This window comes from Equus asinus, chromosome 16, assembly GCF_041296235.1.
Source record: "Equus asinus isolate D_3611 breed Donkey chromosome 16, EquAss-T2T_v2, whole genome shotgun sequence".
NCBI classification, from domain to species: Eukaryota; Metazoa; Chordata; class Mammalia; order Perissodactyla; family Equidae; genus Equus; species Equus asinus.
In genome coordinates this window covers 43,884,278-43,901,722 of record NC_091805.1, presented here as the reverse complement: position 1 = coordinate 43,901,722, position 17,445 = coordinate 43,884,278, and the positions used below count along the sequence as shown (strand labels likewise).

The window sequence follows — 17,445 nt, the reverse complement described above, 5'->3', positions numbered from 1 at the left end:
AGATGAAATAGAGCCACACGTCCGGAGTCCACTTTGGAGGGGAAAATATAAAGAGCAGCTGAGCTGCTTCTGGTGTGGAGGATGTTCCTTTCCTGATCGGAGTTTGGGAAAGGGCGTTGACACTGTGGCACTCAGCTTCTTACTGAGACCGCTACCTAATGCCCACTCGGAAGGCTGTGCTCTCTCTTCACGACCAAACAGGAGTCACGTGCTTTGTTGGGGGGCGTGGGCACAGTCTGCCTTCACGATACCCCCGGCCGCGCCGGCCAGGACCAGGTGTCCCCCCGCCAGCCCCCCAGGAGCGGCGGCCCTCGCGCAGTGCAAACCCCTGCCGGGAGGGCCCGCCGCGGCCGCCCAGCCGCGCCCCCCGTCCGCTCTTCTCATTGGCCGAAGGCATCCCCCCTGAATTCTCATAGGCTGCCCCACTTTTCCCTCCGCCCCCAGCACGGACCGCGCGCCGCGAGCAGCCGGGGAAGCTGCTCCAAGTCCGGGCCTCGGAGCAGAGGCTCGCTCGGCGCTGCGAGAGGGCGGCGCGCGGGGCGCGGAGCGCAGTTTGCCCGCAGCGGGGCGGCTGTTCCCACCCCGGACTCTCCCGTGGAGCGGAGCCCGGCAGATGGGCGCCTGAGGAGCGAGAGCAGGGAAATGGACTGCTATTTGCGCCGCCTCAAACAGGAGCTGGTAAGAACGGAGCGGGCGCCGGGGCCGGCGAGGGCTGCTCCGCCAGACGGGTACCTGGCCCCCGCCCGGGCCTGGGAGTCGGGGCGTGCCGGGCGGAGGAAGGCCCGAGGGGAGAGGAGGGCGCGCGGCCGGGCAGGCGGAGGCAGGGCCTGTTGTGAGGGAAAGGGCCACGAGGAAACTTGGAGCGAAGATCTGAGAGTGAGGCAGACGCGAACAAGTGACAGAGACAGAGCAAACCCGCCCCAGCCCGAAAGGTGCCGGGGAGCCCGAGGGAGAGAAGAGGGCGCACCCTGGCACGGACGGACGGGCAGACTGATGGGACCCCGGTGCTGGGGCCGCTCTGGGCGCCCTGGAGCGCGCGCGCCGGGCCCTACCGGGCCGGGAGCCTAACCCGGGACTGCTCGCTCGAGGGAAGCTGGCACCGCCCGGGCCCCCAGCGCTGCCGGGCTTGGCAGAGCTGGCGCGGCTGCGGGGGCAGGCTTAGCCGGCTGTCTGCCCGGGCTTGTCTGCCAGGAGGGAGGGGGCTGGCAGCTGTGATGGCGGGGGAGGGCCCTGCGGGAGGAGGGGCGCCGCCTGGCAGATCTCGAGCGGGCGCTGCGGAGGCCGGGCCAGATGTCGGGTCTGGGCTGGGGGAGTGCGGAGGGAGCGTGCGGGGGCCGGGGGAGCAGGCGCTGGGAGAGGTAGCTCAGTCTGGGTGGGGGGATCACCCAAATGTGCCCGCTAAAGCTCTGTTAGGTTGAGCCTCACTGACTTCATTTATCCATCCCCCCACCCCCCGCCACCTTTCTTGTTCCTTCAGCCACCAGAATTCAGACAGATATTAGGCACGTCCCCCCCGCAGCCCCCGTGCCCAACTCTCTGTCAGCCAGGCTCTCTCTTGTGTCTTCGTCTCTGCCTCTTTTTGTCCTTTGAAGTTTGTTTCTCTGGGAGTCCACCCCTTCTCAGTCTTACTTGTCTCCCCTCCTCTTTCTTCTTACTTTTCAGAGCCAGGGGTACCCAGGCTCACAACAGCAGACCTGGATCCAGAAAGTGCCAGCCCATGGCTCTCCAGATTCCATGACAGCCTCTCCCACTCCTCCCAGAAAACTCTACACTCTCCTGCTGGGGAGGGGCCTTGGCAGCTGTGTGTGGGGTGGCTTCAGGGAAGGGGAGCTTGAAGTGCAGGTGTGCTCACTGAGGCTTCCTGGTCAGGCCCCAGACACTCTTCCTGTCTGTCCCACTCCAGGGCCTGCCTTCTCAGGTCAATGGTCGCTTCTCTGGTACTTCCTCCTGAAGCCCTTTTTGTGGTGACATGCAGATGGGAAAGTTACCCAGAGAAATGCTTCTTCGGTGAGGGACTTAAGAGTCTCCATCATGTCACTTCTCATACTAGTTTTTACACGCTTCCCATGTCAGTTTGGGATGGCTCATCCCAGCCCACACATACACAATTCTGACTTCTCCCATTCATTTGTCTCATACCTGAAAGAAAGGTCAAGGTCATCACAGATAATGTCTGAAGTCCAAGGCCCATGCCGAGAAAACAATCTAATAGAATCCTCCTTTTATGCTTGGAATCTAGGTCCATACTACCCACTTCAGGATCTGCCTTAATAGAAGGTTTGTGGGTGTTCCTGGCATGAGTTTGAATTTTAAAATCCTACTGATTTGCATTTTTTACAGCACCCTAGGTGGGAGGTGGTGAGGGGAGGAAGACAGTCTGTGGATGCCAGGAGAATAGAAAAGGCAACTAGGACTCTGCACTGAACTGAGCAGGTCCTGATTTGTACCCTCCCCTGCCAAGGACTTGAGCCCCCTTTCCCCGGGAGGAGGAAGGGGAGAGGCTGAAGTCACCCAGCTCCCCATTAGCTTTCATTTGGCCTTTTGTCTGAGCAGCCTCAGCCTTTGACTCTCTTAGAGAGGAAGCCAAATGCCTGGCCTGGGGCCCAGAATGACACTCAGATGGGAGAGCTCTGCACCCTCCCCACCACCCCCATAGTGCTCCGCCCCGGCCCCAGTGCCAGTCAGCCCAGAAAGGAGACGGAGCAGAGTGGCAGGCAGAGCTGCTAGAGTCTTGTTCACTCCCTGACACCTCAGCCCAGTGCTTAGGTAGCAGGCCCAAATCTCAGTGCCTCCGTTTTCCCAGAGGGACTGAAGGAGAAAGTAGGGCTGAGATAGCCCAGGCTCAGCCCTTTGGCTCCTTGCTCTAAGGACTGTGGGACTGAGTTTGGTGCAGCTTGGTTGTGGCTGGTTAGGAAGCTGTTGGCTTGTTCATACCCCATGTCTCCCATGGGGTGGGAAGGGCATACGGTTGGTATACGTCATGAGCTTGTGTGTGTGTGTGGGGGGGGGGGTGTTATCCCAGGCAGAATCTTCCCTGGCACCCGGAGGACTGTGTTCCCTGGCTTTGCCCTAAGTTTGTATGCGCCCAGGAATGGCACCTGTGTGATACTGGGCAAGCCCTACATGCATTTATTCCACTAAACTCCCTTCAAGAAGCATACGTCCCGCAGACATTGTGCATTCAACCTGCTGGAAAAAACACCAATGGGTTTTGAAATTATCTTTCTCGAGGGTGTTCTGTGCTCCCCTCCTGAATCTTGGCCCTGTCCTGGCCCAAAATCTAGACAAGAAGAATCTCTTCCTGAAAACCAAAATAGCAGAATTTCCCGATTTCCTGAAGCAGATAATTGACACTGTAACAAGTGAGCACTGCGGGGAGCCTGAGAGTTGGGGATCCTGGCTCAGTTAGGGTGATATCAGAGAAGAGGCCCTTTCTCCTGGCCTTGAAGGGGACCGGATCAGCTTTCCGAGATGAAATGTGGCAGGAGAGTAGCGGCAGCTGACACACTTCTTCATTAGGGTGAGGGGGTCGGGGCTGCAGCTACCCAGCAGGGAACATATCTCTCCCCCCTCCAGCCGTCAAAGAGGGGCCCTGGCGAACACAAGGCCTTGGGACCAGCTGTTCCTTACACACTGCTCCCTTGAGAGCTTCCAACAAATGCGGTCGACACAGGCACACAGAGGAAGCATATGTAAGATGCTCACAGGGCATTCCTCATGAGTTCAGATCCGTGTAGAGCAAATAAAGTGCCTAACGGCTGAACGAGCAGGGCTCATGAAGTTCGGTTAGGCTGGGTAGGCTTCCTGGAGGAGGAGGAGGTTGATGGAGGCCAGCTCCTAGAATGTCCATCCTAGCTGAGGCAAGGTGAAGCAGCAGAGGGACTTCTCTCAGGCTGGGGATGGTCCTTTTAAGCCACTTGGTGTTCCTAGAAGGCAATTATCTAGCTGCTAGTGGCCATGGGTTCAGGAGGTTCTAACATACGGAGAAGGACCAGGGCCTAAAGGCTAAATAAGGAGAAAAGAAGGCGATAGAGGAGATACAGCCGGAACAGCCTTCAGCTCTTGGGGCAAAAAAGCAAATTGTTCCTGAGGCAGAAAAAAGCTTTTGCAAAGATGTCATAATGCGGTCTCCCTAGATGTTTAGAGCTAGGGGGAAGAGGACTTTGGACCAGACAATGTGGTGTGGTCAGTGGGAGGAGCATGGAGCATAGGATTTGGGGTCAGGCCAACTGGAACTCAAATCCTGGTTCTGTGTAACCCTGGCAGATTGCTTAGCCTCTCTGTGGCTTGGTTTTCTCATCTGGAAAATGGGCTTTTTAAAATACCTACTTTATATAGCTTCTGTGAAGATTAAGTCACAGTGTATGTAAAGTGCCTCCCCAACTGTGTGTCCTTAGCACATAGCTCGGTGCCTGGCACGTTGTGGGCACGTGGTAAACTGCTGATGATGGGCTGATCAGACTGGTGTGCATGAGTCAGGCATTCACAGAACATTTTTACTGAGTTCATAATGTGTTTGAAACACTTTTCCAGGCACTAGTACTATGGTTAAAAATATAAACAGACACAGATCCTGCCCTCAGAGAACTCACAGTTTAATAGGAGAGAGAAAAATAATAACGTTTATTGATGTTCACATTTATTGATATGCCAGGCATATGATGTATTGTGTCATTTAACTGCCAAAGCAACGCTAAGAAGTTCTGCTTTCATTAGTCCCATTTTATACATGAGACACAGGAGGTTAAGTGCGTCGGCCAAGGTCAGAGAGCTGGGAAGTGGCAGAGCTAGGATTCAAGCCCAGCCAGTCTGACGACAGAATCTACACTCCTAACCAGCACATGTATGCCAGCCTTGAGGACAGAAATAGGGATACATGTTATACGAGAGACACAAGTTCAGTGCTCTGAGAAGGGAGGAAGTACCTCTGGCTGAGGATCAGGGAAAGCTTCCTGGAAGAGGCAGCATTTGAGCTAGACCTTGAGGATAAATAGGGATGTGAACAGGAGAAAAACAGTATTCTAGGCAGATCATGACACAACATGAGCAAAGGTACAGAGATGGAAGTAATGGGGATGTTCTAAGACTGTCTAGCAGGGATGTTTGAAAACTCACTTGAGTTTGGCTAGAGTATAGCGTGTGTGCAGAGAAATTGTGGGCAAGAGAGCTGAAGGAGTTGTTGAGAGCAGACTATTGGGGGCCTTGCATGCCATGCTAAAGAGTCTGACCTTTTCTATGTGCACTGCAGAACAGTATGATCAGAGACATGCCCTGGGATCTAGGGGGTGGCGTGCAGTGGAGGTGGGGTGGAGGGAGGAAATGGAGGCTGGAGGGTGAGTTAGAAGGTTATTACAAGAGTCCACGCAGGAGAGTCTGAAGGCCTGCTCCAGAAAGGAGAAAAGGAGGGTAACTTCTTGAGGTCCCTTGGATGCCCAAGGAATTTGATTGACCAACTGTAGTGGAGAGGAGCTAAAGCTGGTCAGGGGAGAAGGGCTTGGTGAGGCTGAGGCCAGTTCCCTGAAGGGGCCTCTCCTCTCCTTCTGTCTGTCTCTTGCCCAAGCACACGGCCCCCAGTAGATGGTTCATTTGGGAGAGTGGGCCCATCCATTTCACACTTCTTTCTTTACCCTCCTCCCTCCTCCAGCTCTTGGCTCTGTTTCTACTTTACCTTCCTGTTGAGAGTTCCAGCCAAGAGCAGGGGGCTGTGAAGGTCCCTATTCACTGAGCTGGAGAATGGGCCACTTGGCAAAAGCGGGGCTTTTCCCATTTCCGCCCCTGAACCTCCTTCTAGCTTCCAGAAGGGCTGAAAGGAACTGTGTGGGGATCTTGTGAGTAATGGGGTGGGGGGAGCGAGGCAGGGCATGCTGCCAGATCCATGGGCAAAGCTGGAGGCTGTGTCAAAGGATTCTGGCTGAGCTGGGGGAGGGCGTGAGATGGACGGATGGAGGGCACAGCTGTGGGATCAGTCAGGGGCCTAGGAGAGGGCTTGGGAAGGTTGCCGAGGATGCTGGTGTCACACTTTCCCATCCCTACTCCTCCCACACCACAAAGAGCCCAGTGAGTGCCAAGGGGCAGGGTGCTGTCCATGGACAGCTGACCCCACACCACCCCCTTGAGGGCTCAGGTTTGAAGGTTCAGGACTGTGGGGTTTGGCTTCCCAGCAGCATCTTCCCCTTCAGCCCCAAACAAGCAGATCATCTTCCCTCTTCAGGGGATTCAGTGAAGAGACGCCTTCAGTAGAAATCAGTTGGATTGGGTCTTGGAGATGCTCCAAGACTTCCTGCTCTTCCTCCCCATATGATGATAACTGCATTTTGCTCTTCCTGCCGACTGTCCTGGTTTCTTCTCACAACAATCCCATGAGGCTGAGAACTCAGGGTTATGATGACCTGGGAAGCCCGCTGGCCTGGAGTAAGAGGGCCAGGCTTGGGGTCCCAGTCCTCCCACTAATATGCCTCAGAACCACAGGCAGTAGATGCCCATTTCCACTGGTGGTGCTCAAGATGACATTAGGTGATACTCAGATGAAAAACATACATATATATATATATGTATACCATCTATGTATGGCCAGTGATATACATTCCATACAAGTTCCTGTATAAATGTGTTTATTTCTATAAACAGTTAGTAGGTTGAATAAGATATTAACTAGGAGGCTGGGTCATGTGTAGATACAGTGAGAGTCAGGAAGGCAGTCTAGGGAAGGAGGTTCGGGAAACCCTGAGGGAGAAGATGAAGTCTCAGATCTCCTGTTTCCTAAACCATAGAGTGGGGATCGTTCCCCCCACCCCCAGCCAGCCTCCCAGAGTAATTGTGGGGACCATAAGGCACTGTAGGGGAAAAGGCAAGTGTTAACCCACGTGGGAGGGGGTGTCACTTTACAGAGTCAGAATCTGAAGCTCAAAAGGTTGGAGAATCTGCCCACTGTTGGGTGGGTTAGTCACCTAGGACTCCAGGCCCAGTCTCCAGCCTATAGCCTGGGGCTCTTTGCAAACACCAGGAGGGCACCCGGCGGCCACGGGCTCTAGCACAGGGAGGAGGCCAGGGGCTGGTGTAAACTACAGGGGAAGACACTGAAGTTTGACATGAAGAACATTTTTAGAATGAAGCATTTTGAGGCCCAGGAGATGCTGGGGTGTGGGAGATGGACTGTGGGGTGGGGTGGAGTCAAGGGTGGTGGTGAGACCTTTCATGGCCTTTCTCAGAAAGGATTCCCACAGCTGTCTCTGAGATATGCTTATTAAGGGTAGTATGTTTGAAGGTGGAGCACGTTAGCTCTGTGTGTATGAGTGTGTGTGTGTGTGAGTGTGTGTGTGTGTGTAAGATTAGGGGTGGGGAGAGAGGGAGGTGGCTGTTAGATCCATTCTCACTCAAACTAATCAGAACCAATTAGACCCTCATGATTGTTCCAACAGACCCCTGAGGGCAAGTGGGTATGATTTGGTCTCTGTCCTCAGGAAGGCCCTGAGGCTCTGAGGCTCTGGGAGGCTGGAGAGGAACGTAGCCCCTCTAGCCTGGAGACTGGGATTTAGTGGTGAGAATTTTTAGCTCGGGATTCTCTCTGATTTGCCCCCTCCTCTGATCCCACCCCGCACTGCTCTCTCTTCTCCCTTTTCGGTTCCTGAGGCAAGAGAAACCCTGGGATCTGAGATGGTCCCACGCTCTGGACAGGACAGCAGCTTGCCCTTTGGCTCTTTCTCCTTGGGTGACATCATTCCTTCTCCTTGGGTAACATCTTTCCCCTTGGGGTTGGGAAAGGCTGTCCTGCTGGCTCCCCTCCCGGTCAAGCCCCCGTTGATGCTCCTACCTCCCCACTTCCCCTGGCCCTCCCGGTTTCCCACACCGGGGCTTCCTTCCTCCCCTGTCATCCCTCACACAGCTGCCTTCTCGCCCTTCACTGTCAGCAACGAGCTGACGGAGCCCAGTGTGAGAGTGGGCAAGAGGATGCTGAGGCTTCCCTTTCCTTCCTCTCTCCTTCCTCTGTGTGGGAGGTGGGGGTGGGAGGGAAGGGACAGGACAAGAGATGTGTTTCTCCTCCATCAGACCAGATAGATGAATGGGATCTTATCATTACTGTGTGTTAAGGTACACTGAGGAAGAAATGTTCTAGAAGTTCTTAGGGAGTCTTAAATTAAGATAACAGCCAATATTCACCTCCAGCAGCCACGCATAAACACACGTCACCTCACCTAATCTGCACAATAGCTGTCCGAGGCAGGAACTCTTATTCCCGTTTAAAGAATGGAGGACTCGAAAATGGAATTTGTCACCTGCCCAGATCACACAGCTGTTACGTGGCAGAGCAGGGATTGAACCCTGTTCCATTTGCCTGCAGAACCCAAGATCTTAACCAATACAGAATATCATTTTCCATTTCATTTCAGCTCTTGTTTACTTAAATAGGGCCTCTGTTTTGTGGGCAGCCCTGAATTCATCCATACCCACACATTCATACTCGCTGGAAAGCGGTACAAAATGGCAGCATTATTTTTTAAGGATTTTTCCATACTGGAACAGACTGAATGGGGTCATTTCATTCCTCCACTGCCTCTGACCCGGACTATGTGCGCCTTCTGGAAGGAAGCCTTCAAGCTCAGACTCCTTGCCTCCTGGTGAAATGAAACCTTAGGAAATGTCCCTGACTCTTTCTCTTGTGTAGTGAGTTACAGCCTGAGGGCAGCCAGCGGGCTGGAGGCCTGGTTTGGGGGACTCAGGGTATGACGTTTTGTGGGTATGTAGCGAGTGCGAGGTGCTAGCTCGGTTCTGGGCAGACATACCGCTGTGTGGTCTCAGTCCCTGCCCTCAAGTAGTAGGTGGTCAGTAGGTGTCTCGGGAGTGACGGAGCATTTACATGCACAGAGGGGCTGGGGTGGGTACCTGAGCAGCAGGGCTGCAGCGAAGAGTGTTTTAAGTTTCACAGAAGCGGATCTGACAGGAGCGCGGGGAAGGGGTGAGAGACGAGAGATAGGCCTGGAGTGGGAAGTTGGAATTCTGTCCTGGTGGGTCTTGGCTGCAGGACCAAGGAGTTTGGATTTTATTCTCTGGGGAATAGAGAGCCACCAGAGGCTTCTGAGTGGTGAGTGACATGATCAGAGGTGTGTGCGGAGAAGACTGATCTGGTGGCTGGCAGGCCTTCGAGGAGGCTTCTGTAGCATTCCTGGGGGTGGGAAGGCAGATGTGAGAACCTGGAGACAGGAACAGGGCAGTGGTTAGAAAAGCCAAAAATGACTCCAAGGTTCCAGGCTGGGGTGACAAGGAAAGTGGTGTGAGAGAGGGGGCAGAAATAGGGACGTCAGAAGAGAAGTGGTTTGCTAGGAAGGGACCTGAGGATCTTGATTTGGGGCTTAGAGTCTCCTCTGACTCTTCTCTGGTCTTCCCAGCTGCAGCCGAGCTGCCTCCGAAAGGAAGGGGTCAGGAAGGTAGAAGGCAAAGGGGTCAGAACAAGGGGCCATCAGCAAGTGCAGCCACTCACAGGCGATGTCTCTTGCTGCTGCCGCTGCCACTCAGATGGACTGTGCTTGTGTGCAGGGCCCCAAAACACCACTTCTTCTTGCCCTGTTTGGGGAAAGTGCAGAATGTGGTCAATCCTACACTCAGCAAAGGCCTCTCTGTCTTCTGGGACAGTCAGTCCTCCCCTGTCCGTTAGTTCTGCTGGCTCAAGAGAGCCTGGCCTGGCTCCTCCCCTGCCGCCCAGGGCTGGGGCTGGCAGGGGAGGGTTTGACCCCGAGGCCTGAGAGGGTCAGCAGCAGAGCCTCTGTGCCTGCCCTCCCAGGCCTTCCCAGGCCCTCCACCCTGTGGACTTAGCTCTGCAGTAGGACAAGGCTGGGAGGTAAGACGATGCCTGTGGGTCTCTGGGGGGCTTAAGAAACAGATGGTCCCTGCACACGAGGTTTGCTGTTGGTAACATGAGCAGATCTGGGAGGGAGCTGGCCGGACTGAGGCAGCTTGGGCCCAGGAAGGGAACCTCGTGCATGTTATCAGACGAAGCATCCCCCGCCCAGCCTCCAAACTCGGCCCTCACCCAAGTCACTCTCTCAGCCCCTTCCAGCTGGCACCTGGGACTTGGGCCTTAGACACCCACAAAGGGATGGGGGAACTGGCCCCCAGTGTCCCCACTCTTGGCCAGGGCAGCAGAGCCAATTGGGCTTGGAAGGCAGGAAGAGCACTGGAGCCAAGTCTGAGAGCAGCTGAGGGGGGACAGGTGTTTGGAAGGGAGAGAAGGGCTGGGAAGAGCTGGGCGAGGGTTTCTGCGAATAGCAGCTTCCTAGCCTCCTTATCTCTCTCCTGAGCAGCCAGAGGTGAACAGCAGTGAAAGGAAACCCTGAACCTACCCTTCCTTGCAGGGACTCTGAGCTCCTTCTCTTCCCCTAACGTCCCTTCCAGCACTCCTCCAAGCCCTGTGGAGCACAGAGTAGCCTGGAAGCCCAGCTCCAGTGCCCAGCCGTGCTGAAGAGTGCTTGGTGGTCAGGACTGTAGTGCTTGGAGCGAGAGGTCCTGAGTTTGAGTCCCAGCAATATGAGCTGGTGACCTCAGGCAAGCTGCTTCACCCCCAGGATGGTTAACTCATTTGGTAAAATGAGAACAATAATCGCAAACGCATAGGGTTTATATAAAGATTAAATGGGATGATGTGCATAGAGTGCTTAGTCCAATTCCTGTGGCATCGTAAATGCTCACAAATTATTGTCCTTCTCCTCCCTCCGCTCCCCCTCAGGGAGGCTCAGGGGAAGAAGAGGGCATAGACACAAAAGAGGACAGAGATGACCGTCACAACTGTGTGCACTCTCAAGATGATCTCAGCTACACCTCTTACTATCTATGTGATCTGGAGGCAGTTACTTATATGCCTCAGTTTCCTCATCCATAAAATGGGAACAGTAATAGTCACTACCTCATAGAGTAGTTGGGAAGATTAAATAGAGATTAATTTATGCGTGTGCATATAGACAAACATATATGTAGCTTAGTACGGTGCCTGCCTTAGCAAGTTAGCTGCCATTAATATCAGTTCCTTTATTCAGCCATGTCAGTGATAAAATTGCTCCTCTCCCAGCTCTAATCTGCAGTGTACTAGGCTGTACAGGGGTGGGGTCACTGGTAGGCTGGCATGACCCTGGAGGTGTGTGTTTGGTTGGGCGGTGTCGAGGTTAAGGGCCAGTGACGGGCAGCCCTTCCCCTCACCCCCGGGGCTCACTGGCCCTGTGCCTTCTCTCTCCCCTGCAGATGTCCATGAAGGAAGTGGGTGATGGCTTGCAGGATCAGATGAACTGCATGATGGGGGCACTGCAGGAACTGAAGCTCCTACAGGTGCAGACAGCACTGGAACGGCTGGAGATCTCTGGAGGGGATCCTGCCCTGGGCTGCCCTGAAAGCCCCCGGACTCAGCCTGAGCCCCCTCGATGGGAGGGTGGCGGAGGTCCTGCCAGGCCTGTGGCCTGCTCCCCCTCCACCCAACCTTCTCTTGGCAGCAGCACCAAGTTTCCATCCCATCGGAATGTGTGCGGGAGGGATTGGGCCCCCCTTCCCAGGACACAGCTGCCGGAGCACCACAGCCGTGCCCAGCAGGGGCCAGAGCTGGTGGAACCCGATGACTGGACCTCCACGCTGATGTCCCGGGGCCGGAATCGACAGCCCCTGGTGTTAGGTGACAACGTGTTTGCGGACCTGGTGGGCAACTGGCTGGATTTGCCTGAACTGGAGAAGGGTGGGGAGAAGGGTGAGACTGGGGAAGCAGGTGGGCAGAAAAGAGAGAGGGGCCAGCCCCGGGAGCTGGGCCGCAGGTTTGCCCTAACAGCAAACATCTTTAGGAAGTTCTTGCGTAGTGTGCGGCCCGACAGGGACCGGCTGCTGAAGGAGAAACCGGGCTGGGTGACCCCCACGGCCTCGGAGCCCCGAGCCGGGCGCTCGCAGAAGGTCAAGAAGCGGAGCCATTCCAAGGGCTCTGGACATGGCCCCTTCCCAGGCACCGCGGAGCCCAGACGAGGGGAAAATCCTTCCACGAGTTGCCCCAAGGCCCTGGAACCCTCACCCTCTGGCTTTGACATTAACACAGCTGTTTGGGTCTGAATCCTAGAGACAGAAAGTTGACTGGACCCAAAAGGGCCAGGTCCCCGTGCTGGGCCCCTGGAAAGAAGGGTGGGCGGGCGGTCTGGCTTTCAACGCTAACTCCAAGTTCCTTTCCCCAGAAAGGAGGGAGAGGAAGCAGGAGTGTCCGCAGCAGGGCTGACGGCCACGGTTGGGAGGGGCCGTCGCAGGGGCTGTGGGGGAGGTGAGCGTTCCTGGACTGACTGTGTGTGTGTGTTGCTCACTTTGGGGCTGGAGGTGACAGCAGGAAAGCGATACAGGGAGGAGAGCAGGAAACCCTTCTGACATTCCTTCACTGTCCCCAAACACCTCAGTGGAACATGCTGTATGGGTTAGGGCACTGGGGCCTCAGACTCCCCAGACAGGCCCCCAGTAAGGACGTTGTCTCTGGTGTCCCCAGCCTTATAACTGTTTGCTTCCGGGCAAGGCGCTGCTCCAGGCCCAGGTATTAAACCCCGGCCCCTGGGAGTCCGAGCCATTCCCACCCCCACCCCTTCCTGCTGCCTCTGCCTTCTCAGCCCATGCCTGGGTCTTGAGAAATGGGCTGAATGAGAGCCTGCCTGTAAGTGTGCTTGGGGAAGTCCCAGATGCTCCTCTTGTCTTTCCAAAAGCACAGGAGAGGAAAGAGACTGTTTGTACAGCACTTCACATGTTTGAAAGCCTTTTCACATCCATTATCTCATTAGTAAAGGGGCAAGTATTATCCCATTTTCCAGAAGAGGAAGTAAGCCTCCATGTGCTGCTACCTGTCCAAGATTGCACCCCAGGCAGGAGGCAGACCAGTGCAGGGCTGACGGAAGAGCAGAAGCTGGGCCCTGGAGCCACACACAGTCCCCCCCGCAACACCGTCTCCAGCCCGGAACGCCACACGGGACACAGGAACACCAGCGAGGCCAAGGCGAGCCCAGAAAAAATATGCACTCCTTTTAAAATTCCTAGCTCCATCCCGCGGTCTCCCCAAAGACTAGGCGCATGCAGCCTTTGGCCTCATCTTCCCGCCTCCCGCAGGACCAGCCTCCCGCAGGACCAGTCGGGGAGGAGGAGGAAGGGCCGGGGCAGCAGCTCAGCTCCGGCGGGGGCTGGCTGCACGGGCTGGCTGCACGGGCGGCACCTAAAGCTTCCTAAAGCCGCGCTGTGCACGTGGCCTGGAGCGAGACACCACGCAGCTCCCGGCGCCTCAGCGCCCCCCTTGAAACTGCCGTCCCTCCCACTCGGGCAGGGAACGCCCACTGGCCCGGAAAACACAATGTGGGTCCCTGTTTGGGCCGAGCCAGCCCGGGAAGGCACTCCCTCTCTCCTCCTCTCTCCACCTCCTGGCTGATCTCCCCTCTGCTTGATGGGGGGTGACAGCTGCAATTAGAGGCAAGACGCCTTCCTGCCCTCAAAGCATTAATAGCAAATTGGAGAAGAAAAATAACAAGAAGGCTCTTCCTGCATCCTGGACCCCCAGGGGGTGAGGATGGGGAGGGGTGCTTAGAGTGAGCAGCTCGCGACAGCTGGAGTTGGGGGTGGTTAGGGTCACTCAAATCCCCACACAATGAAATGGTAGATGTTTAGTTTGGGATGGTGGAAGCAACAAGAGGAAAGACACTAATTTTTTTTTTTTTTTTTTTTTTGAGCATTTGCTCTTTCCAGGCAGTGTACACATGTCTGTCAAACTTCCAAATGACCCTACAAGGTACTGTCCTCCCAGGAAATCAGTAAAGGCTCTTAGGGGTCCTGTAAATTGCCCAGATCAGGCTATCAGTAAAAGAAAGAACCAGGATTACAAACGGGGGGGGTTGTGTGGCTGCTGAATCCTGAGAGGAGGGAGCCATGGGCCGCTGGGTGGTGGCGAATCCGTCCAGCAGTTATTCAAGAAGGCACCAGCTCCGAGTAGGGAATGATTCTACAGGAAACCAAGTTGCCTCTTGGCCATTCACCTGCATCTCATCTGTTTTGTGGACTGGTCACAGCAATTCAGGCCAATCGAACAAAACTTTATGAACACCTGCCAGTGCCAGGCATTGCAATAGGAACTAAGCACAGAGCAATGGGAAGGACCCAGTTTCTGACTCAAAGGGTCCAGTGGGAAGAAAGAAGCAACTCTTAACCCATCACTTAACCAAAAGGGATTCAAGGGAATGAAAACTCATTTTAACCTGGGCCAGAACAAACAATTAGGAAGTGACATTTGCTGCCAGGATAGTTCACAGGTGTCACCTTTGTGTTCTTATTTCCTCCTCACCACACTCTGGGAGTAGCTGCTGTTACTCTTGTATTACATGGAGAGGCTCAGAGAGGTTAAGTAACTTGCCCAGGGTCCTAGTGACAGAGCTGGGATTGAAGCAGTTCCAATTGACTTCCAGTCTTGTGCTTTTCACACTAGCCCGCAAATTGTCCATCTCTGCCCCAAAGCCAAGTCAAGAGGGACAACAACAAACCTGTCCTCCCATGTTATCTGAGCCCCTGTGTGGCTAATACACGGAAGGCTGCCTGTCCGGTGGCAGAATTCTGCCTGGGTCTGGACGGAGCTGATGTAATGCCCCATCCACTACGTCATGCTTTGTTAGTGAAAGATGATGGTCAATTCATTTCCCCCCCATAATTTTTCCTTTTCCCTCCTGGGCTCCTGCCATGACAATGACAGAAGCTGTATTTTACTGAAGCTGAGGGGAGAGGTGAATGGGAAGGCCTGGGGCCTAAGTGAAGCAGGAAAGTGTGGGGTGGGGAGCAATGTGATGAGGGGGAGGCAGTGGAAGCAAGCGGAGGGAAATCGACAGCTTAATTCCGCCCCTGGGGCTCATTTTATGGTTAATTAGGACATGCAAATAAGCTGGAAGCTCATTTAATACCCTCCCTGGCATGGGGCCCTGCCTCACACCTGGCCCACTTCCCTAGCAGGTACAAGGGCCCCCGATTGGCTCAGGCATCTTCCTAGGGCTCCACCTGCTTCTTTGTGGCCCTGTGGCCAGAGTGTGTCTATAGATGTCCCTGGGACCGTAAGCAGGAGCTAGAAGAGTCCCTGCTGGGTGTGGCCAGCCGCCTGCCTGGTCTCCTTCCTTTCTCTTTCCAACCCTGAGACCTGGGACCCCTCTTTCCCAGAGGGCACAGGGCCCCTCTCCCTCCAGTGCTCCCCTTGCACTTCACCACACAGGTTGAGCTCTGAACCCAAGCCTGAGGCGTAGAGACCTGGTTCAGCTCTGTTCCCACCACAGCCCCCTGCTCCTCAGAGCCCTGCTGGGGAGGGGGCTCCTCCATCTTTCCCAACACACACTAACCTTTCCCACAGCGCCTCCCTAAAAGCAAAAGCACAGCCTGTCTCTGGGGAGCAGGGGCCTGCCTCCAGCTTTCAAGCCACCCCCGGTGACCTCCCACCCAGGGCATTAGACACTTCTGCCAGCACCATGGCATGAGCACTGGATTTGGAGTCGAGATTGGAGACCCATTTCTGTCACTGTGTAAGCGTGAGCATGTTGCTTGGCCTCTCTGAGCCTCGTCTTTCTCGTCTGTGAAATGGGAATAAAGCAGAGCTGCTGCGAGGTTTAAAGGACATAATGCACCTAAGGGTCAAGCACTCAACCTAGAACAGCAGAAGCTCAATTTATATTGGACTGCCTGCCCCTTGGTTCAGGTGCTAACCATGTGACCCGTGGCAAAAATGCTAAAAAATAAAAAGCTTTCTCTGTGCCTTGGTCTCTTTTTCTGTTAAAAAATGTACACTGGCCTTATTACCTCACACAATTGTAGCCAGGATCAGAGAAGACAATAGGTGTGAACATGTTCTTGTACATTGTGAAAATATTACCCAGAAGGGCTGTTATTTGCAAAATGGGAAGCAACTGACACTTTTCCATGGAAGGAAGATAGGTGTATGTGTGTGTCTCAAGGGGTGAGGTATGGACAGGGCAGTGGCAAGGGCTGAGCTTGGAAATGGTGCTTGAGGACCCACAGCCTGAGAACAGGCTCCAGGGACCACACCCACTGCCCCTGCACCCCAGGTCTCCCGCACATTCAACCCCCAGGGCCCACACATTCCTGGCAAGGACTAGAGAGTTGAATGAGCCAAGTCCTGATGGTTTTGAGGAGTCAGATCCCTAGTGGCTCTCTTTGTTCTTTAAGGCCTTAGCCCCTAGAGTCCCTGTCAGGCCCCACATCTCGCCCTTCCTCCCTTCCTCCAGCCACCCTGGGGGCTAATTGCCCAACATTGCTTGCGCCTGTCTTCCTAGACTCCCTTCCCTCGGGATGGGGTGGAAGGTGTGAGGCTGGTGCTGCCAGAGGAAGGGTGATGGGCTGGAAGGGCCTAGCAGACCCTGGGGGTACAGGGCAGGGGTGTAAAGACCTCAGACTGCGATTGCCCGCTCAGTACGATTATTAGGATGTCCCCTGCTCCCCTTTTGTCTCCTCTACCCAAGCCTTAAATAGGATGATGAAACCTCTCTCCCCGATTCCCTCTGAATTTGACAGAGGACTTCCTTCCTGCCCCCTCTCCATACTCTTCAATCAGTCCTGACATAGCCCTCTACCCACCACCTCCAAGCCTCAGATATACCCCCCAAATTCTGACACACACACACATGCACACACGCACAGGCACCAAAATTAAGTCAGCCTTGCCAGTGTCCCCGAAACAAAGTCCACATTCTTGTCCCCCACTGGAGCCCTCCTCTTTCTTCCTCCCGCCGAAGTCTCTCCCTGCCTCAGTGCTCTCTGAAAGCATCTTTGTGTCCCTGGTCAGAGAGAGGTCCCCAAGGAGCATTGAGGGAGGGAGCCTTTCTTGGGACACCTATCCTGGTCATAGTGCTGGGACAGTAATAATCTGACCTGGGGCCATGACATTGACCTTACACTTAGCCTTGTTCCTGCATCTTCGCCGGGCCTTGAGGGGAGGAGGGAGCAGGATCCCTTACTCTGTACAGGGTCTCAGGCCACAGTGGCCGCACCCCCTGGTTTCCACTCCACAGAATCCACCCTGGCTGGGCCCCTCTGGGCATATCCCCCAACATGACCACACTGTTCCAGAGATACAGGAATCACTGCGCACATGCTGGGCACTTCTGCCCTCCCCAACCATGACTGAGCTCTGGGCTGCCCGCCCTGCCCCTCTTTCTGCTCTCTCCACTCTGAGAGGCACCCCCTAGTTTCATTCAAGAGGCCAGGGAGGAGCGGGGTTCAGCACAGCAGATGCCACCTGACACCCAGTCTGAGGCTGCTCCATGCTCCCTCGAGGGGCAGGTGTTGGTTTGGGGGGCCAGGCAGGTGTCCTCATCCCCGGAAAGAATCAGGTTTTGTTTTCTTGTTTTCCCGGCTCTGCACGTGTTACTTCCCCCAGCTGCTCTCCCTTTCCTCCTGTGCCCCTCCCTCAGCCGCCTTCCTCAC

At 55.1% G+C, this 17,445-nt stretch overlaps 1 protein-coding gene across 1 annotated transcript; it reads left to right on the top strand.

The window, feature by feature from the left end:
- The first annotated feature begins 325 nt into the window (after positions 1-325).
- INKA2 (inka box actin regulator 2) lies at positions 326-12,070 on the top strand. Its single transcript, XM_014837238.3, has 2 exons — positions 326-678; positions 11,227-12,070. The coding sequence occupies exons 1-2, from the start codon at positions 643-645 to the stop codon at positions 12,067-12,069; spliced, it is 879 nt and encodes a 292-aa protein (XP_014692724.1). The 5' UTR covers positions 326-642; the 3' UTR covers position 12,070.
- The last annotated feature ends 5,375 nt before the right edge of the window (positions 12,071-17,445 follow it).